This window comes from Culex pipiens, chromosome 3 (assembly GCF_016801865.2).
Source record: "Culex pipiens pallens isolate TS chromosome 3, TS_CPP_V2, whole genome shotgun sequence".
In the NCBI taxonomy this organism is placed as follows: Eukaryota; Metazoa; Arthropoda; class Insecta; order Diptera; family Culicidae; genus Culex; species Culex pipiens.
Window position 1 is genome coordinate 151,546,013 of NC_068939.1, and position 22,634 is coordinate 151,568,646.

The following is a 22,634-nucleotide window of genomic DNA, read 5'->3' on the forward strand; positions in this document are numbered from 1 at the left end:
AGCTATGCAACTACCAAACATTTGCGGAGGAGCAAAATTTAGCAGAAATTTCATTAGCAGAATTTATGATTCAGCTAACCTATTTTTTACCAAGATTTTAACTTGGTTTTCACTGAAATTTTAAAAATTAAATTTGGTAAAATATCTTTAAACCAAAGCACATCCTTATCAAAGAATTTACCACAAGTAGAATCTGTAAAATAAGAGACATAAAAAATAGTTTGCTATTATGATTTTTCACTAAAAGAAAATTTTAGTATTTGAAAAAAGGCAAAGTTCGATTTAAAACTGCTTTCATAAACTTAGAAAATATTTTAAAGTGCTTAATAATTTGTTTTATTGTGTTTTTAATCAAGTTGAATAAAACAAAACTTCATTTATGACCAAAAGATGCATTTTTCATACTTTCCTTGCATTTTATGCAACTATTTTATCGTTATTTCAATAAATTTTACAGAGATTTAAACACAAAATTGCTCTTTGTTGGCTGTTTTGCTTGTAAATGTGTTATAACATTCCTTAAACTTCATATTGTATTATCCATGGCATGTTACAACCAAAGCCAATTTCCCTGGAAATGTTCATTCAAGTATATGAATTTCGTAAAACATTGTGATAAACAATATCTTCAAAAATGAGTTCCAAAATGCCTGTTAAAAATATATGAACCGTAAAACGGGGTGACTTTGATAGGTTTTAAATTGTTCAACAAAATTAAATACGTACGGAATCCTATGGAATCATACTGACCATGGTAGAGAAGTGTTCAAAGTACTTCAAGCAGAAGTTTTCATAAAATTTTGAAAAGTTTTAATAGTTAGTTACCAAATTGTTGATAAAAAGCATTATTTTAATATTCTCACAGTGTCATGATTTTCTCAATGAACATGATTTCGAATCGGAAAATGGAATGCATGTTCTGATTATTTGGACAATTTGCATCTAGAAGAAGGTAAAATTAGTTTGTAAATAATAAACATTATGTGTTTTTAAAATAAACTTTCAATTTATAGGCATTTCCAGTAGAACAAATTTCATACAAAATGTGAAAACTTGTGATTCGTGCTTCGAATTCAATTTACAATGCTTTTTGAATCGATAATTTTATAAACAAAACTAGTTTTAACAAATTTCAGGCAAAATTGTGACTTTAACAGTTTTACCAAAAATGTATATGTATTTTGTTAAAAAGCTTATAATATATTTAGTTAACTAAAATATAATTTATTTATTTTTTTCTTATAAATTATGTTTGCAATCTTAACGATGGTAAATTTGACGTAAAAATTAAATTTGAATACCTTAAATCTGATTTTAACAAGAAAAAATATGACTATCAAAGTCCCCCCGGAGTTCCAAAAAGGAATTTTCAACGCAACTATCTTTTAAGCACTTTTGAAAAATCTTTTTTTCATAAATAGTGGATGGACCATGTGTGGCCTACATGTTTAAAAAAATAAAATCTTGAGAAAACCCTAAACAGTTTGAAAATATTTCAAAAATAAATTGAAATCATTTCAATGTCACCTAGTTTTACGGAACTAAAAAAACAATGTTTACATACACTGAGGAACAATTTGGCAATGCATTTTTTCGAATTTCGCTACATTTCGCGATATTTACCAAATTTTATGGCCAAGGGCAAATTTCACAAATTATGCGGATTTCGTGAAATCGCAAAAAAATAGTTTTGATGAAATTTGTGACAATTTTGAAACAAAAAAAAAACATTGAAAAACTTTCCAACAATACAAATTCATTTATGTTTGTTTTGTATTTATCATTTTTCAAAATGAAAATTGAAGATATCAAAGTCACCCGGCTACTAATGACAACCCAGTTTACAGTACCGGGATGATAGTCAAAAAAATTCGTTACTTCAAAAAAAAAAATGGGAGAGAATGATGCTTGTTGATCCAATTTTAGATAGCCTAATTTTAACCTTTTGATAGTAAACATCCCGCATGTTTCAAGAACAAGATCTAAAATGTCGGATTTTTTCTGGTTGATTATAGACTACTCAAAACCCTTATTAAAACATCTTACTAAATATCAAATTGAAAAATATTCTACATACATACGGCTCAGTGAATTACTTTGTAATAAATGTACAAAAATGCATCACTCTAATGAAATACTCGCTTCCAACTGCCAGAACATTCTCCAACATAAGTTCCACACATAGTTTCATAGTCGGACAAACTAGTCGGCACTCGTTTTCGGCCAGTCTAATCCAAAACCTGCAGCCTATCCAGTAATAACACCAAAGACAGCAAATATCGATTACACGCCATAAGCCACCATTCAGCCCCTTCCAATGTGTCGTTCAGTTCAAGTGATGTATCCTACCAATAACAGCAACTACAACAGCAGCAAAATAGTGTAACTAACCGCGTCCTTTCCTCAAACCTGCCAGAGAATAGAAAAAAAAAATGAAAAAAAGTGGAAGGTGGAAAGTGTAATGAAAAATTGATTTTTTGTGCCCACTGAGTGCTTCCTTCGTGTGTTTTCATGCTTCTCATCCTTCTCAACAACGAAAAAAAAAGTGCCACCGTAAAAAAGGATATCCTGTCAAACGTGGTGTTTAAGAAAAAGGAAAAGGGGTGTGTGTGTTTGTGAATCTCGTATCGTAAAGCTACCCAAAGACGTGCACTTCAAGAAGCAGAATACAACAACAAAAAACCTAAAGAAAATACGTCCTCGGAAAAGCGGCTTTGCGGCATCGCCTACATACAAAATCAGGGAAAATCCTCCGGAAAAGTATTGCCACTTTGGCTTGAAGAAACACAACAGAAGCTACCTCTACTAACGTCTTTAGGCAAAAAATGAAACAACGGCCTTGTCGTGCACTATTCTGTTGTCAATTGACAGTGCCAGATGAAAATTTAAAAATTCAATGAAACAAACTTTAGTTGTTCAGTTTTTATTTTAAATAGGTTCAAAACCAATCTTTTGAGCTTCACTGTGTACAATAGCAGACTCACAAACATCAGCTGTTGGCACCGTTGCTGCCTTTCCGCGTGAAATCGCGTCTTCGAATCCAGCTCCCCCCACCGAGACTGATCGCCGGGTGGAGGTGCAAAAACCAAAGCCCGACCCCGAGTTTGTCACGGATGGGCGCACATTTTTCGTATGCAAGTAGTGCAGTGGCCAAGTTGACGCGCTGCTGCTGCTGCAATGCAACATATTGGCCACCGGAGTGAAATCCCTAACCCTTGGCCGTGGGGGTTCACAGTATGATAAAATGAAACAGAAAATCGATTTCAAATTTCATCTTTTTGAATAAACATATAAATTTCAATACATTTTTCCTGTAAATTTTATATTGGTTCTGAATTGTATTTTGAATGTATTTAATTGTTTGTAAAACTCTTTTTTTTTTTTTGACGTGGGATTACAAATGATTGTCATATTTCATGAGTAAATGAGTATAAACAATAAGGTGCCAAAGTGTTTTAAATATGTTCGCATGATTTATTAACAGCAGCAAAAATAAATAGGTTATGACTACAATCATGCTGAAAATAAATTGCTTTAAGGCTGTAAAAAGCATTATTCCTTGTCGTCCATTTTGTATCATTAGTTTTTCCATATAATCTTGGGGGCTGGACATACGAAATGTATGAAATTATGTATCTTGAGAAGGTTGTAATTATGGTTAGAACATTTCAAAAATAAAAAAGGCACACGGAAAAAAATCCGATTTTTTTTACTTTTTATCATTGGAGTTAAATTCGTATTGTGATGGATATAAACTATTTTATTTTTGGTAACTTTTTGCGAATACTGTTGTTATATTATTATAAATAAGTTAAGGGGTACATATAAGTTAAGGGGTACATGTAGAAAATCACAAAATTTCATATCACAGACAAATTTATAAATCCAGTAAAAAGATGATTTTAAATCACTCCTGAAGGTTTCATGAAGATATTACATGATTAAACTGAGTTATTGACGATTTTAAGCTCAACATTTTGCCGTGCGCAAAGCGGACTGTCGACTTTTTTTATTTTGGAATTTTTTTATGTTTTTATGGGTCTAAAATAGACATCTTCTGAGCCATACTGCCCCTGATCGCATAAATGTCCCATATGCATTTTCATCGATTTCGAGATTTTGATGCAGTTTGGTTGAAAATTGTGTGCTCTTTCAAAAGAACCTATAACATCCAGTACTTTGTTCAATTTCCCGCCCCGGGAAAATAGTTCCCGGGATTTCCCGAAAAATAATATTTCCCGTTTCCCGGGTTTTTTTTATTTCCCGGGAATTCCCGAAATTCAAGCGGAAGTAAACATTTTCCTGACCTTTTAGTCCCAATGTTCTGAAAATTTACAACAAAAAATAATAATAAGGGGACTTTGATAACTTAATTTTATTCGTTTCAATCTACTGTTCATAATGAACTAATCAGGATTTCAGATAATATTTATTTCTGAATCATTCACATCTGGGAATAGATCTTGCTTATTTGTTTGGCAACAAAAATGACTAAATTATTAATTAATTTATCATGCTAATTCTTCAAGCCGAATGAGTACAGAAATGAACAGTGCGAGGAAAAAAAAAATCTTAACCTTAGACTAAATTATGTAATGAAAATAAACTATTTTATTTTTGGTAACTTTTTTTGCCAAAATTGTTGTTATATCATTTGAAAATCAGTTTAAAACACCCTTCGGTCAAGATCAAAATTAAGAAAAATGCAATTTAAATTGTTTTCAGCTGATTGCACTTAAAATTACATTGAAATTTGGAAGTTTTTAGTTTTTTTTTTACCCCAGAATTTTGAAAAATATTTACAACATCCTAAAAAATCATTAAAAAACCACTTCGTATCATATAAATGGTGCCCAAAGAATGCAAACATATTTAAAAAAACTCGCTTCAAATATTTGAAAACATTGAAAAGTAAATCTTTCCCAGTTCCTGAGGGGAACACCCTTGAAGAGTATCGGGGCCGGCATTTACAAAGCGGATTCAGTGGCAGTTTCATTCTCAACTTAATGTTAACATGTTAAGGTTAATGTTAACATTCCATAGGTCGCCTCCCTAAGGTGTCGTGATAAGGTCCAGTTTGTGGCGATACACTACCTTCCCTTTACTAAGCAATCGATTCCAGATAGGAAAAGATCACCAGTTGTGTTGGTCCGAGCCGGGATTTGAACCCCGATCTACCGCTTACGAGGCGGAAGCGTTACCACTGGGCCACGTGGCTCGGTCTTGAACATTGAGTTGTGATTTAATGAAATATTGTTTCAAGTGAAAAAGCACGAGATTTAGCATTTTAAGATGAATTCAATGATTTTATTCATTTTTTCATAAGCTGAAATCAGTATGACTTGTTCTAGAATAAGGCTACCAACTGTACGAATTTTTTCCTTACCATACGGATTTAAGAACCTCTTCGCGGATTTTAAACAGGCCGGAATTTTTGTAGGGAATTTAACGCATAATACGGATTTGTACGGAATTTCAAGGGGTTTCCAGCATCGTGTCAGACTGGTCACTAATCCGGAATTACTTGGAACTTGATCAAGTAATTCTGTAATTCCGGATTTACTGAGTAATTCCAGAGTAATCCTGGTAATTCCTAATAATCCCAGTAATTCTGGTAATTCCATGATTCTTTTTTGTTAAAACATACTTCAGAAAATAATAAAATGATAAAAATAACTGTTAAAAAGATAATTTCGATAAACATTTTATGATTCTATTTATATCCTATTAGTTTTCATGTAAGAAACCAAAGTTATAGCTAGTACGGGATAATTCGGATTTTTAGTAAGTAATTCAGTAATTCCAGTATTACTCTGCAATTCTGCAGTAATTCCTGTAATTCTCGAATTACCTAGTAATTCCGTAGTAATTCGTGTAATTCCATAGTTACTCAGTAATTCGTGTATTTCCCATTAATTCAAGTAACTACTAGTAATTCTTTAAAGCGAAGTCGGAAGAATGTATTTTGCTTTCGCTTGATGCCTTTTATGGTTGTAAGAAGTACAGAGTGGATTCGGAATGTCCGCTAATTTGGATGCTCTCTAATTCAAATGGGTTTTGATTTTTCCGGAAACGGGAAAAATATTTATTCCCAGGACGTTTTTGAAAAAGTCACAAAATCTATGTTTTCCTTACATTTGTTATGGTTTTCAAGTTTTAAAGTCATAGAATTAGCTTAATACTATTAATATCAATCTAAACAAGGATAGCAGTTTTTAGATAGCTTGAACTAATTTTTGTTGTTCTCTGTTGTGCTTTGAATTTTATATGCACCACATTTCTAATTCAAATTAAATAAGTATCTTATAAATATTTATTTTTAATTTATTTCTATATGACATGACTAAAACAGCATAAAAAATGGTTTAAGATGTCTAAAAACAAAAATTACAACAAATAAAATGGTACCAATTTATGTAAATTTTTAGAAAACTTTAAACTTATAAATGGGTAATTCTCCGCCAACTCACACAGCAGTTGCCCCGACCCCTCTTAGATTTGCGTGGAACTTTGTGCTAAGGTGTAACTTTTGTCCCTGATCACGAATCCGAGGTCCGTTTTTCGATATCTCGTGACGGAGGGGCGGTACGACCCCTTCAATTTTTGAACATGCGAAAAAAGAGGTGTTTTTCAATAATTTGCAGTCTGAAACGGTGATGAGATAGAAATTTGGTGTCAAAGGGACTTTTATGTTAAATTAGACGCCCGATTTGATGGCGTACTCAAAATTCCGAAAAACAGTATTTTTAATCGAAAAAAAACACTAAAAGAGTTTTAAAAACTCTGCAATTTTTCGTTACCCAACTGTAAAAAATTTTGGAACATGTCATTTTATGGGAAATTTAATGTACTTTACGAATCTACATTGACCCAGAAGGGTCAATTTTTCATTTATAACTATTTTTTTCATTTTAAAATTTCGTGTTTTTTTAACTTTGCAGGGTTATTTTTTAGAGTGTAACAATGTTCAACAAAGTTGTAGAGCAGACAATTACAAAAATTTTGATATATAAACATAAGGGGTTTGCTTATAAACATTACGAGTTATCGCGATTTTACGAAAAAAAAAAGTTTTGAAAAAGTTGGTCGCCGTTGAACATGCCCGTTCATGTTCACCCGCGACAGACACGGACGACGAAACAAAGAAAAACGCAAAAAAGAACTTTTTTGCAATTCCGTCGCGAAACAACTTACTTTTCCTGTCATTCTTGAACGACGAAATAGCCTACTTTTCTGTACCAAAAATAACAGAATCGAATAGCAACACTTTTCAAAATAAATGCTGAAAAGTTCTACTTTTTTTTATTTAAACGATTTATCGACAAAATACTTGAAAATTTGACTTGAAATTTCACTCAATGGGTTTTTCGGAATTGCAAAAATTGTTGTTTGGAACTCGTTGCAAAACTTAATTTTTTCAGCACTCGTCGTATTTATCCAACTCGGTGATCCTCGTTGGATAAATAAACGACTCGTGCTGAAAAAATCATCTTTTTGCAACTTGTTGCATAAACTACTATTTCAAAACCAAAGTACAAGTAAGCTAAAGAAAACTAATCGTCAGACGATCTCTAATCCCAAGTAATTCTGGGAAATCAAAGTAATCCGTGGCATATTGCAAGTAATCCTGGTAATTCCATTTAGACTGGTCAGTAATCCTTGATTCTGGAAACCCCTTGCGGAATTTTAACAACTGTATAATCTTTTTTGATTTGGTCGAAGCTTTTGTTAATTATAAGTTTTTATTTTTCTGTGAGTTTTCCGGGGTTTCCTCAATTAAAACTTGATTATAAATAATTCTAGAGTTTTTGAACTATTGTATTTCATATGTTGATAGGACCTTTTAAAAAAAACTCTAGAATTGTTCTTTTAGAAATTACTTACTAATATATTCCATTTCTAAAGGCTTTCTAAATCTTGTGAAAACATTTGAACATTTAACAAATCTAGAGTTTTGTAAAGGTCCTATAAACTGTTGTGTTTCACATGTTATAGGACCTTTTCAATAAAAAAAAAACTCTGGAAAAGTGTTCGTGAAAACACTAAGAACGATATTATTCGTAAAGGCAAACTTGTCATTTCGTAAACTTTTAAACGTTTAACAAAAAAAATTGAAGAGCATAATGATTTGATTCAAATCACGGTTTATTTTATGAATACTTTTAAACGTGCAAGTCATAACCACTCTGATAGCATTTTGTGAAATCTGTTAGCTGTGAAAACGACACAGTTTTATATTTTTAATTCTCAGATTTATTAAATTTAATTTACCCAAATAATTCATTGACAGTTTTTGTTATACCATTGTGTCATATCGGCAAAGTGTACGGATTTTGCTCAGCAAGAGTTGGTAGCCTTATTCTAGAACAAGTTATTTGCCATAAAACACATAATTTCTGCATGATTATTTTTTTAACTTTATTTGTCAATGATATTCTTAAACATATTCCCTCGAATTGGTCACAGAGATAAATTTAAAAGCATTTTTAAGAGTTGTGGAGCATGGATTTTACTCACTGATTTACAATTTGATTTAAAAAATAATACTTCTCAACAAAAAAATACAAATTATATTTTTTGATTTGGTACGATTTGAAAGACATATAAAATTAGAAAATTTGTATATTTTTATGAAGATGTATGATTTTTTCTTTTAAGCAGTCAAGCCATGGATTCTCACACCTATTTTGAACATTAAAGTTGCTTTTCCATACAAATTTGTTGCAAAATATAAATCAGGAGCAGGATTATAATAATTTTGGATAAATTTCAAAATTCCCGAGAAATTTGTTAAAAATTTCCCGTTTCCCGCGAATTTTATAAGCCCTGAAATTGGACGCAATAGACATTTTTTTGAATATTTTAGAAAACACTTTTTCTGAAGTTTTTGGCAAAAATTATCAAATTTTGAGATAAAATAGATTGTTCATAAAACGTAGAGCAACTTCTGTAAGAATTTCCTATTTTAAAATATTTTTTTTACGTCTTCTGCAATGCCAAGGGGCTCAGTCTTATAGATAAGGCAAGAGAAACGTCGTCGATGACGACTGACGGATGTGTTAAATCGATTGCACAAACAACCGGCATTACAAACAGTTTATATGACGGGGCACACATTCTCTTTGACTGACTCTGGATATAGTATAGTGTTGCACACTATAACATTCTACGCGCAATCGACTGATTTAGCGGAGCGACATATAGTGCGATATGAGCAATCAATTTCAATTGAGTCCGGTTGAACTATCACTCAGAATCAGTGATGTCACTTCTTTGTTTGTCACAATTTAAAAATGCGTGGGCTGAAAAATATCCACTCAAACTTTCTCGAAAAAAAAACACTTGGAGAAAATAAACAAGCTGCATTTAATTATGAATGAATGCATTGTTTTCGCTAATGTAACTAAACCACATGGCCATTCGTTTGTCCCCCCTCACAAATCATCAGCTAATTTAGCTGCCTCGGAACCCCATCCATCGTCGCGTGTGTTCCCAAGCGTAAACATAAAATTAATTACAAAAGCTTCCCCTTTGCCCCATCATTCCCATTTGCAACTCCACCACAAACACTCTGCCAACCACAATCCGTCGAAAATCCGGCCACGTTCCGCTCACGAGCCGGTCCTCCCGCAAGAGTAACGCACGCGAAATTGGATTAAAAATAATAGCATTAATCTAATTGAACAAAGTAATGGCCCGTCGCAGAACTTCTGCCGGTCTGGGGGTTTTGAACGAGCACACTTAAAAATGTCACATAATTTACCATGTAAAATTAAGGGGGGAAAATAAATAAAAACTTCAATGGTGATTTAAGAAAAAAAGGTTAAATCTTAATATAACCAAAAACGAATTTACATGCTAAGTGTTTTTTTTTTCTCTTGTGCATGTCACAGTCTCGCGCGTCATTTCTATGAATGGACACGAGAATGTTACTATTTCGATACGAGCCACAATGCCACCCATCGTGTCCGCAGAGTAATGATATCTGTGTCAATCACTTGTCCAGTGGGAATAGTGCGGAGCAGGCATTTAGATAGATTACTCTCTCTCTCTCTCTCTCTCGTTTTTATTCGCTGTAACAGAGACCAAGAATAAACTGAGCAAGCAGGACAAGTGCAAAGTACTTTGTCTCTTCGGCTCTACTGAATGCTACTGAATGAAACGAGGCAAACGTCAGATCACAATATGCTTTTGCAAACGGTGACAATACGACAAATTGCTTACTAAGTATCATTTACTCATAGTCTAGTTGGAGTAGTTGGATGCTTCATGACTTGATTACCGATTCCCACAATACAAGAACCAAACATAGACGGCCTACCTTAAAAAAAGCACTCATCAGCTCAGATGCTCGCGTACCAATTTATGGAGACTTGTAAAGAGCGACCTACGAGTTAGAAACAATACTCCATCAGTTGCAGACGATGACAGCTTGGTGCTATTAAGGGCATGTTCGTAAATAAAGAACTTTGACAAACACTTATTTTGAAAAGGGTTTTCTTTCCACCATGTGGAAAATAATTTTAAAACTTGGTCGATTACATCTCTTGACGTGATAACGAAGTTTGTGGATGAACCCTTAGTGCACAGTTCATGCTGGCATGTACGGTACATAACAATGGCGCCATTATTTCTCAACATAGCACTTCGTCGTAGTTGTGCTTTGTTACTACAAGTGCGTTTTGGCTAAATTTAGGTAAGAATGTAATTTTCAAAATCTAGCAATGATTTTCCTGGTGTTACAAAAGCATTGAAGTGTAGGCCTTATTGATACAAGAAATGCTTTATTTATTCCAATAATTCCAAGTTTGAACATGAGCAATTCTCTACCAAAACCGGAAATGGATTTTATTTGTATTTTTTTATTTGGCTCAAACTTTGTGGGGGCCTTCCCTATGACCAAAGAAGCTATTTTGTGTCATTGGTTCACCCATACAAGTCTCCATACAATTTTGGCTGCTGTCCATACAAAAATGGTACGTAAATATTCAAACAGCTGTAACTTTTGAGTGAATTTTCTGATCAATTTGGTGTCTTCGGCAAAGTTGTAGGTATTGTTGAGGACTATTGAGAAAAAAATAGGTACACGGAAAAAAAATTGCAGATTTTTAAATCAACTTTTTTTTTCATAAAAACTTAATTTCCCAAAATACTTATTTTTTGATTTTCGAGATTTTTTTGTTTTAGGGGACAAAAATCCGCAACTTTTGAGCTATAGAGAAACATGGTCAAAAAATCTGCCGCCGAGTTATGAATTTTGAAAAAATAGTGATTTTTGGAAAAAATCGAAATTTTAATGGTGGCCATCATCGATAGCAATGGTGGCCGACAGCTATAAAGTCAACTTCGTTTATTGACCGCCATCTTTGATTTGATTGCTTGACCTAGCCACGTAGCCCAGTGGTAACGCTTCCGCCTTGTAAGCAGTAGATCGGGGTTCAAATCCGGGGGTCTTTTCCCTTCTGGATTCGATTGCTTAGTAAAAGGAAGGTAGTGTATCGTCACAAACTGGACCTTATCAAGACACCTTAGGAAGACAACCTATGGAATGTTAACATTAACCTTAACATGTTAACATTAAGTTGATTAATAAACTGTCATTGAATCCGCTTTGAAAATGCCGACCCCGATACTCTTCACGGGTGTTCCCCTCAGGAACAAGGAATGATTTCCTTTTTTATTTTTTTGATTGAATTTTTTTTTAAATCATTGAAGAGTAGTTTATGAGTCATACTTAAACTCGACAATAAAATAAAGAATAAGAAAAAAAAACATGTTTCGATTATCTGAAGTGATTTCTTCCGAGTTATTCGGATAATCGAGTCAGGACTGTATTTGGATATTTTTGAATGGATTCGGGTAGAACAGATACAGATAAAAAATGCATCGATCTCAAAATTTCAATCTTTTAACTGCTCTAAAACCTGCTGTCCCTATTTAGGCTGCAGTCCCGAGTCGCCTTGTTAGGAAGTGATCTAGGAATGTTTTTAAATTTGTATATTTACTAGGATGTAACCAAAATTACTTTTTGGCGGAAATTCAGAGGTTGGTTCCGGTGGGTACATTGAGCCCAAACCCCAAAAATGAGCTTGATTTTTTTTAATACTCGAGAAGTATCAAATTTCTTGAAAATGAAATAAGTTTGAATCAGAAAGTAAACTGAACTTTTGGATTCTTCGGACAATTTCCTTCTGAGAGCTTGTTTAGTTTGTTTTAAAATCATAAGTTTTAAGTGTTCATGAAACATAATTTAAAACTCAGATCCAAATTTTAACACATTTTCATTGGAACAAATTTCATAGTAAATAAGGAAATATGTTACTTATTTTTTCAGTTTAATTTTAATGACAATAATAATACATTTTTCAATGATTTTTTTTCTTAATAGTTTCAAGCCTTAAAAATATCAGGTTCAAATGTTTTATTAAAAAAAAAAACATCTAAAGTGATAAAAATAAAGTTAATAATTTAATAGTTACCATATTAAAATACAATTCAAAAGATTACCCATGTCCTACTGCGCATTAAATGATCTTATTTTATTTGACAAATTAAACCTGGTGAAAAAATCTGTGACAAAATCATTTTTAGAATAATGAAATATACTCGATAGAAAAAAAACTCCTTTTTCAAAATGCATCACAAAGTACGCTGTCACACGCTTTTCTTTGCTCTCCAGTGCATCTATTCAGCGAGAATTTCCCCGTTGAGAAGTTGTTCAATTCATCACAACAAAAAAAGCACCTCGCTTGGCACTAAAGCAGCGCAAATATGAATACCTCAAGTGCCCTTAGCGCATCAAGTGTCAAGAGCTGGCCCTCACAACTGGCGACTTTCCATTTCTATGCATGCAAGAAAAACAAAGGCAATTTAATCGTAATGAGGAGCAGCGGAAAATTGCGCCCTAATGACCTGCCGTGGGGGGACAACATGAGGCGATTTTCCAGCGGCAACTGTTGTGGAGTCGTTGGTTTTGACTATGAATTATGGTTTTAGTTTGGACTTAGTCAACTGAGTGAATCGAGACGTTTGATTAGCAAAATCGCCACTCATTCGCAAGTGGTGCTTAATGGCTTGTCTGTGCCAACATTTTCTTATACCAAGGTCAGTTTGAACAATCTATATAGAACCGCTAACGTCGCGTCTTCATCGATAAAATGTTAGCGCGCTTGGTTCAGATTTTATGGCATACATAATTAGGTTTGAAATTCGATTTGGCCCCGCTCTGGGAAGTTGTTTGTGTTGTGGCATCGCTCGTGATGCGGGTGGTTCCAAGACCAAGTTAAAGAGCTTGAGAAAAACAATAACACTGGACATATTTTTCCTGCTGATCTTATATATTTATCATTGAGTTCAGTTTTGCCTTACAATTTTTATCATTGAGCTTAATTTTGCCCATTAAGTTTTACACGTACTATTTAAGATTTATATAGTAAACCATACTCACGAAATTCCCCAAATTTTGACGAACGGTGTTATTACCCCCATGCCGAACACACTCTGGTGAAGAACAGTGGAAGCAACTTGAGAGAAGTGGATAATATTATAATTCAAACTGATTAACGCTTCATCATTAGCTCAAAATACTGCTGCACTGAAAGATTAGTTCATCAAAGAAAACAAAATAATGATCGAAAATACTATTTATTTTCCTATTTTGTGCAGTCTCCTCACAATTTCGAAACAGCTGAGAGTTCAACCCATGTTTAAACAGCAAAAACTTTTTTTATTTACATATTATTAACAAACCATATGAATCAAAAATATTTGCTCTACAGCATTGCCTTGGCGTTCTCGATTGCGAGATTCCTCTACTCGAAACTAGGTGTTCGAAGGCTTGATTGTTGAGGCAATTGCAAACCTCTTTTTACACCTTAGCTTCCATCTACCCCTTACCAGCGACTCCACCGAGGCAGGGCCCAGGAAGACGACTCCTACACCTGGACTGAGCTATCGACCTAACCTCTAGATAAGACCGGGGCCAACATTTACTTCCCTGTCCGACGGAAGGCGTGATCAGACAAATCTTGTCTCAAAATTTGCCACCGGGACCTTCTGGGATCGAACCCAGGTCGACTGGGTGAGAGGCAACCACGCTTACCCCTACACCACGGTCCCGGTAACAAACCATATGAGTTAAACCTTAATTAAAGACTCTTAACTTTTTTTGCAGGTTTATTAGTTTAGTTTATTATCTGGCAAAACATCTAAGAGGACGATTAGTGAAATTGCAAGCATGATTTCAAAATCTAAAAAAAAATATTTAAAAAATTATAATAAAAAAAGCATAAAACACCAGTTCAATTCTCGAGCTAATTTGCAATAGGTCGGAAAAGTTATCACGATCTACATCACTTATTGGATTTTTTTTTTAAACAGATCGGATTTTAATTGTTATGCGACATTTTTGAAGTTGATAATCCGTAAATTGGACAAGAATTGATTGAAAAACGGCTTTGTTTACAAATGGCGCTTAGGACCTTTTGTAAACTTACCCGAGAATGGTCGTAATCGTAATTTCACTCACATTCAAAATGTGTTATAACAAGTCAAAAAAGCTAAAAATGATTTGAAAAAGTGGTGCTTAATTGCATTCAGTTGATTGCACTTAAATTTCCCTTAAAGCTTTGGTTTTTTTTGAAGATTTTTGATTCTTTTTTAAATGTGTCAAGGGGCTAACCCTTAAGTTTTCGAGCCTCGGGAGCCTGAATCGGGACAACAGTTTTCAACACAATAAACAGCAAAGCAAAGCAATCCACTTTAACGACCCCCGGGTCTTTTGTGGTCTCTGTTGCAAGTTTCTGCTCGTTTCTAGGCGTCCGAAGGTTATGTGTGGTGAGTCACCCAAAACCTCTTTTACGCAAATGGACCGACGTTTTACTTCCCCATCCGATAGAAGCATAATATTTGAAAATCGATGTAATAATTTTGTTGCTCTGTGTTTTTTTTTTTAACTGAAACCAATCAAAAATATCAAAATATTGTGAAAAAACATGGCTATGCTGCATGAACAAAAAATTTGAAATGGTTTTAAATCATAAACTTTTGAGATTATAGACTTATTTTTGTTAATTGTAAAAAAATTAAGATAATAATAAAAAAAACTAAGTGCAACATTTTATAATCAATTTTTAAATGTATTTTACGAATAGAAATATGTTTTGATCATTATCATTATTAATTAATCTCAAATTGAAGTATACTTTCAAATTAATTGTAGCCTTGATTCTAAGTGGTTATTATTCAATTGTTAGCAAAAAAAAAACAATTATGGTAAAATTAGTTTCAATCTCTGTTGAAGCTTCAGATGATTCAATAAGGACAAAAATTATCATTTAAAAAGAAGTTTCATTAAATTCAGAAGCAATACCATCTCGAAAAGGAAAAAAACAATTTTCGTAATTTTGAAAAACTTTGATGAAATCTGGAATTTGTGAATTCTGTTATTCTGTATGGTGCAATAATCTTCTACAGTTTTTTGCCTTCCTCAACTTACTGAGGAAAGGCTATACAATCACTCGGAAAATGAACTTTTTGATTAGACCTCCTAGACCTACCTTCTTTTTTACATATCGACTCAGAATCACCAGCTGAGCAAATGTCTGTGTGTTTGGCTGTATGTAGACATGTGTACCAAATCAATGTCACTGGAATATCTCGTCACAGGCTCAACCGATTTTGGCCGGAATGGTTTTAATCGATCCGTCTTAACGTCCCCTAAGTTGCTATTTAAATTCATGCAGTTTTATCATGTATTTAAAAAGTTATGTTAAAAAAACTGTTTCATATTAAATTAAAATTATGGTAAAAAGGGTGGTTTTTTCATGAAACCCTCACATGTTATATATTTTTAGAAAGCATATGAGAAGACCTTTTAGGTGGAGTAAGAATTTTCAAGATCTGACTTACCTATCTTAAATTACAAGCAGTTTAAAAAATGGTCTGAATTCACATAACCTCAACTGGTCGGGTCTGATCGCCACGAAAAAGCCGTGTAGAGGGATGCCATTTTCCTCAAAGGCCGTGTCTGTATAATCTTGACAAAAAGTCTGTAGGTAGTCTGTTTTTTTACTCATCACTTATTTTTATTAGGACCTCTTAGGTGCTGCGAACGTTAGGGGAGATCCATAAACATGTGGACACTTTAGGGGGGTTGGAATCACTATAAATGAGAGGAAGGCACCAACCACCTAAAGGTGGATTAAGTAACGTTTTTTTTAATTTCGAACACATGCAAGCCGTGCACGATTACGGGAATCGTTTTATTTTCTATGGAAAGTACAAATATAACATAATGGACGTAGATTTAGCTTAACGTGAAGACTTCCATCATTGTCATGATTTTTCGTTCAAAGATATAAATTTTGCGTCGCTTTCAATATTTTGACAAAATTCCTTCAACAAGTTGTTCAGAATAGTGCCCTACACATGCTGATTCCTTTTGGTAACGATTATCCCATTCCTTATAAAGTTAAGGAAATCGTCATTAATCAATGATTGCCAACTAGGACGTCAATGACTGTGCCACAAAATTATATAAATTTTGAAGCACATTTGATTTAGATCAAAAATTCTTTCAGTGGCTACAAGAAGGCAACAACCGGCACATGCTGATTCATTTTGGTGCTGAAATTCGTTAAATTGAATTTAATACAGAATATTTTATAGTGATGATCAATTTTCTTCGAAAATGATCAACGGCTTCACCTTAAACTGAAAAATACAAATAAAAGTTTTAAACAGAAGAGTTTGATTGAGATTGGCATAAAACACAAGGAAAAAAAAACCTCGCGTTGACTTCCCGTGCGGCCATTTGGCCAGCCAAGAGTGCTCCAGCGGGGAATCGCCGCGCGCCGTCGGATGATGGTAGTAGCTTTGCGTATACGAGAGATGTGTGAAAAAATAATGAAGATAATTAAAAGATTGCTTTCGGGCATCAGGCGCTTAGCCCAGCCCATCACAGCACCATATGGTGGTCTACTCCCAGCTCGCTTGCACTGAAGTAGATGATGATGAGTCTCGTTTATCGATCGCTCATTAGATTATAAATATCTTCGCGCGTGGCAGCAACAAAAAAGTGTCCTCGGTCGTCCAAATGAAGAACAAGTGCACCGTCGGCAATAGTAGTGGCATCGCTGAAGAGGCAGTGTGATAGAAGAATGCCCCTCTCGAATGCAACGACCGACTCGGTTGAGCTGGAGATCCTGGAAATACGCCAGGACAGCAGTGACGACGATGACGAGGGTGTCGGAGCCGTTGGGGGCCCTGGGGCTGTGGTGGTTCCGCGGCCATGTTCGCCACCGCGCCGGAAACGCTTCCGGCGGAACCGGGCCAGCAGTACGGCGACGGCAACAACAACACGGCGCAAGTCCAACTCCCAGAGCTGTGGCAGCTTGTACAACCTGGCGTCGATACGGCCGCTGTACCCGCAGCGGTCGGAACCGAACGTCAACTTCTACGTCAGTGGTGAGAACAACGAGGGTGCCGTCATAGACATCAACTTCGAGCACGTAGTCGATAGCTCCAACACCTTGGACGACGCACCGGTGCTGGAGAGCTGCGAAAGCATCGGCACCGGTCGGCGTCGGACCCGTAGTGGTGGCCGACGAACTTCCGGCGGAACGGGAACCAGCGGCCACTACGGTTCCACCGGAGACGGCTACTACTGCTACTCTGGCGGTGGCGGTGGTAGTGGTGACGGGGACAATGATGCATGTGGTGGTGGTGGTAGTGGGTATGAGGGAGGTCATGGTGGGGGTATCGGAGGGTCATCGATCGGAGCCGGAAGTGGTGGTGGAGGCGGTCCGTACGGACTGAAGGCGTCGATTGTGAGCGTACTGGAGCGGCTTGGCATGTGGAATCAAGGTGCCGCGAAAGTGACCAAGAGTCAAATCCACAAAAGTGACACCAAGTCGTCGTTCGACCGTGGGCAATCGTACATATCGAATGGAGCTGGCGGCCGGCTGCGGTCGATTTTCGGGGGTAAAACAAAGCAAATCCCAATCCTTTCTGCGTGTTTATGGGTGCTCGAATTCAATCTAAAGCTAGGTTTTTTTTTGCTTGCTTGTTTTGCATGAGCTGTAGTTTTGCACGTACATATTTTTGTTTTATTTAGCAGCTAACAACATTCACACTAACCTTTTTTAAAACCTTCATATTATTTGATAAATCATTGAATCTTTTTTTTAATTTTTGTATAAATATTTCCAATATATTTTGACTCTGGTTTTATTTTTTGATGAAAAACGGATCGCAAGGTATGATAAGATGGTTTCCATGTCAACCTTCTTTGAAATTTATAGAAATTCATTCTTAGTATCCTTTCAGGTCGCATTTTTCACAATAAACAAATACTTAGACATACATTTTTTGGTAAATCTCCAAAAAATGCAATTTTCTCAAAAAACAGGGGGACAAAGTATATTATGAGATGTATCAATTTTAATTCAAAACTTGTACAAAGAATGTTTGGATATTTAGTAACACTTACTCATTACATCTCGGCATTAGTCCGGTTTTACATGCCAAAAAAATCAGCTTTAGTGATATTTTCTTGATTTTGTCAGAGAGTTCGTAAAAATTTATTCATTTTTGATTATTTACCGCTGAAAATTGATATAACTTTTCTCAGTTTTTGTGTTTTTTTATAAAATATTTTAAAACAGTTTTTTTTGTGAGAGTTGGGCGATCAATGGTCTTGAAATTCTAGAGCAGGGGTGCTCAAAGTTCAAGTTCAAGTCAAACTTGACCGTTTTTTTTTTTTCAATGTTTCCAAAAATGTTTGATGAAAGTTTTGACGATATTTACTAGTTTCACTCACATTGAAACGTGTGAAATTGTTTTAATTATAAAATTGTTTTAACAAATTATTTGTATCCTAAAGTGGAGATCATAATATTGATAAATCATAAGTTTTTATTTATTAAGGCCGTTGCAAATATTTTTTGAAGTTTATGACCCTCGACTCTGACCAAGGTCGAGGGGGGGGGGGGGGCAAAAAAATAAAAAAAAGTATAAAAAATACGTATCTGTCAAGATATTAAAAATAAAGCGGAATTAAAAGGAACAACTCGTCTCTTTGTATTCATAGTAATGCATTCTGCTAAAACGCTCAACCAAACCACAATAAAAATTGAAATTACGAGCCATGGTTTCAACATTTGAATGAAATAAGTGTTTTAAAGTGCATTATACACCTGTCCAGTTGTTTTGTCATCATTAGTTTCCAAAATATCTAAGTATTTACGACAATTTTATTTTTTGCGAAAAATAAAATTTATGCGGTGCTGTGCATTTGAATTTCATAAAAATTCAAAACATTTTTAAACAAGCCCAAACATGCTAAATATGATTACCAATGCAGAAAAATGCATTTAGATTGTTTTCAGTTGATTAGACTAATATTTTCATGGAAATTTTGAAGTTTTTTGGAAAAATATTTTTTTTGCCCCCTGATTTCTCAGACCAATTTTGAAGGGTGGGGGCGACATAAACTTTGAAAAATATTTGCAACGGCGGAACAAAAAAAAATATAGCATATAAAATTTTAAAATAAACCTTAATTTTGAAAAAGTATAAAATCACTTTACATGTGGTCAACGGGCCACTGTACATGATCATTCAAAATGCCTGCGAGCCACAAAATATCACCTCGCGGGCCACGTTTGGCCCGCGGGCCATACTTTGGTCACCCCTGTTCTAGAGATTCAAAAGGCTTAAACATGAACCATTTGAAAACACATTCTTGTACCTCCATTCAACTTGCTGATTTTCACTATTTAAACAACTTATTTTGTAAAACTGTTGACAGAAAATTGCTTGCTCACTTCATATTTAGTTGTTTATAACTCGATTTCAGTTGAAAACGTTTTTATGAGCTGTTTTGAAGGCTAAAAAACCTGTAGAAAATCCCAATTGCTAAATAACTTATTCTTAAATTATTTATTAGCTTTTTAAACATATGTTTTGAAGGGTGTTTTTTTTAACTGGAAACCCCTAAAAAAAATGTTCAAGCAATTCCATGTTAGGGTTAAATTTATAGAATAAATAGCTTGAAATTGGCCTTTTTATCATTACGGATGTCGGATGTTGAGGTGGTTTGATGATTTTTAGTTTGTCATAACTACTCGTAAATAAAAAAAAATAACTCTAGGAACTACAATTTCTGGAAATTGTCTCAAAAGCCTGTAAATTAGTTTTTTAAAGACTGTTATCATTAAGCATCATGAAAAATAGTTTCTTTAAAAAAAGTAATCTTTATTTATTGAAATGTGAATTTAACGAATTCACTTATCAAACAATAAGTGAATTGTCTGTACATACTTAACTAATTGGATGGAGAAATTTCTTTGTTACTACAATAATTTCAAATTATTTAATTTCTCCCATTTGTTTGTTTTTCAATTTTTACTGAGATCAAAATTCAAAATAATCTCACAATAAAAACCGTTGTTAATTGATTGCTAATTAGGAGCCTTTCTTCCCATAGATAAGCGAATAGATAAATGGATTATATAGACTAAAATCAGCCATTATAATGCGCAGTATAATTGAAATTGAACTGGCGATAAGATAAGCCCCATTATCCCCCAATGGGCCATCGCTGAATGAATGCTTTATGATAGTATTTTCTGCACATTCTCGTTATCACATTAGATATACTCTATCTTTTCAGTCATTTTATAATAAGAGCTTTTTTTTTTGCACCTAGCACTCTATTTAATGTTTAGAACTTTCACCTTTTCGCTTCATTCATGTTCCACGTTAATTTGGTCATGTCAGCAGCTATAAAATATGTAGGTGTTAATGTCACACCTTTCTGCCATTTAGCTTCCCTAAGAGTAATATGTATGTCACGGAATACATGTTACACTTGCATTTTCGTTCGCCCCATGTTCTGCAACAAAAACAACAAAAACCGTTTACTCACGCCCTTTTTTCTTCTTTTTTCTTCTCTTGTTTCTCCATACAGAAAATGAACGTAGAATACGAGCCAACGATAGAGAATACAACACACAGTTTAAATATGCGGTACGTAAATATTGAGTCGTGAAAAAGTTGCGATTAATCCTATCAAACGATTTACCGCCTTTCTTTTCATGCCCCGCAACCCGGAACCGAACCGCAGAACAACTACATCAAAACGTCCAAATATAGCATTTTAACGTTTCTGCCTTTGAACCTGCTCGAGCAGTTCCAACGTCTTGCCAACTTTTATTTTTTATGCCTGCTAATACTGCAGCTGATCCCGGCCATCTCCTCGCTGACCCCGGTCACGACCGCCATCCCGCTGATCGGGGTACTGATGCTGACGGCCATCAAGGACGCGTACGATGACTTTGTAAGATCGGCTGGACATGTTCCGTTGGCTCCCCCTCACCCCCTAATGGTATAACGCTTTTCTTGTTGCAGCAACGGCACATGTCCGACTCGCAGGTCAACAACCGGGGGTCGAAAACGCTCCGCCACGGGAAGCTCGTGGACGAGCGGTGGTCCGGCGTCCAGGTCGGAGACATCATCCGGATGGACAACGATCAGTTCGTGGCGGCGGACATTCTGCTGCTCTCGTCGAGCGAACCCAACGGGCTGTGCTTCATCGAGACGGCCGAGCTGGACGGCGAAACGAATCTCAAGTGCAAACAGTGCCTCGTCGAGACGGCCGTCATGGGCGACCAGGAAGACCTGCTGTGGAAGTTCAACGGCGAGATTGTGTGCGAACCGCCCAACAATCTGCTCAACAAGTTCGAGGGCACGCTGGCGTGGAAGAACCAGCGATACCCGCTGGACAACGACAAGATCCTGCTGCGGGGTTGCATCATCCGGAACACCCAGTGGTGCTACGGCGTCGTCATCTTCGCCGGCAAGGACACCAAACTGATGCAGAACTCGGGCAAAACCAAGTTCAAGCGGACGACCATTGATAGGCTATTAAATTTTATAATTATAGGGGTAAGTACCGAGCGTCAACTATAGCGTGTGGGTGACTTGGTTTATACCGTATACTTTAAAAAACATCACATTCATCAACAATGGAACGAGGTCCGTGACCGTTTGCACCCGCTGCCGTATGCCAGCCCGAGTGGCATGGACTTGATGGGACAGATGACCTCATTGACAATGAATATTCAAATAGAAAGCATCAGCAACACCCTTTCAAGCAAGCGCGCATTTTATGTTCGTTTTGTACCATGCTGGAGGAGCTCATGATAAATGGACGCATTGCAATCTGCTTACAATTCTTTGCATGATTGATTGCACCCTTGTGCAGCGAAATAGTTGGAGGAAACTGTCGTGGCACTGTTAAGTTTCGCTCTTCCAAACCCATAACCAAAGGGTCGCGGAAATTTACTTGATGGGATATTAATGATGCAATGGAAGATGCCGTAGATTTTTCCGGGAGATTTTCCCCGATAGCATCACAGTTTCCTGCGTTTAGAATGTTGATGTGAGTTTGCGATGTAAATAGTCCCGCAAACGGCAAAATATTTCTCTGATGGCACTCAACCTTCAACATTGTTTGCTGCAAATTGCATTAATGAGCAAAACAAAGATGATTCTTAAATTGGTAAATAAATAAAACATATTTTGGTCCAAAATGTCCATTAGAAAACGCACATCATTAATTTTCGAAAAGT

At 35.5% G+C, this 22,634-nt stretch overlaps 1 protein-coding gene across 8 annotated transcripts in view; it reads left to right on the forward strand.

Moving 5' to 3' along the window:
* Positions 1-22,634, forward strand: part of LOC120420003 (phospholipid-transporting ATPase ID) — an 86,418-nt gene that overhangs the window by 37,791 nt on the left and 25,993 nt on the right. For 4 of the 8 annotated variants that reach the window (XM_039582897.2, XM_039582900.2, XM_039582901.2 and 1 more), the window contains exons 2-5: positions 16,941-17,982; positions 20,972-21,030; positions 21,128-21,340; positions 21,412-21,948. In XM_039582897.2, coding sequence (XP_039438831.1) covers positions 17,160-17,982; positions 20,972-21,030; positions 21,128-21,340; positions 21,412-21,948 — 1,632 coding nt within the window. In that variant the 5' untranslated portion in view covers positions 16,941-17,159. Of the gene's footprint in view, positions 1-2,168; positions 2,604-16,940; positions 17,983-20,971; positions 21,031-21,127; positions 21,341-21,411; positions 21,949-22,634 lie in introns of those variants that run through there. The other 4 variants (XM_039582898.2, XM_039582902.2, XM_039582899.2 and 1 more) reach the window with 4 other exon arrangements.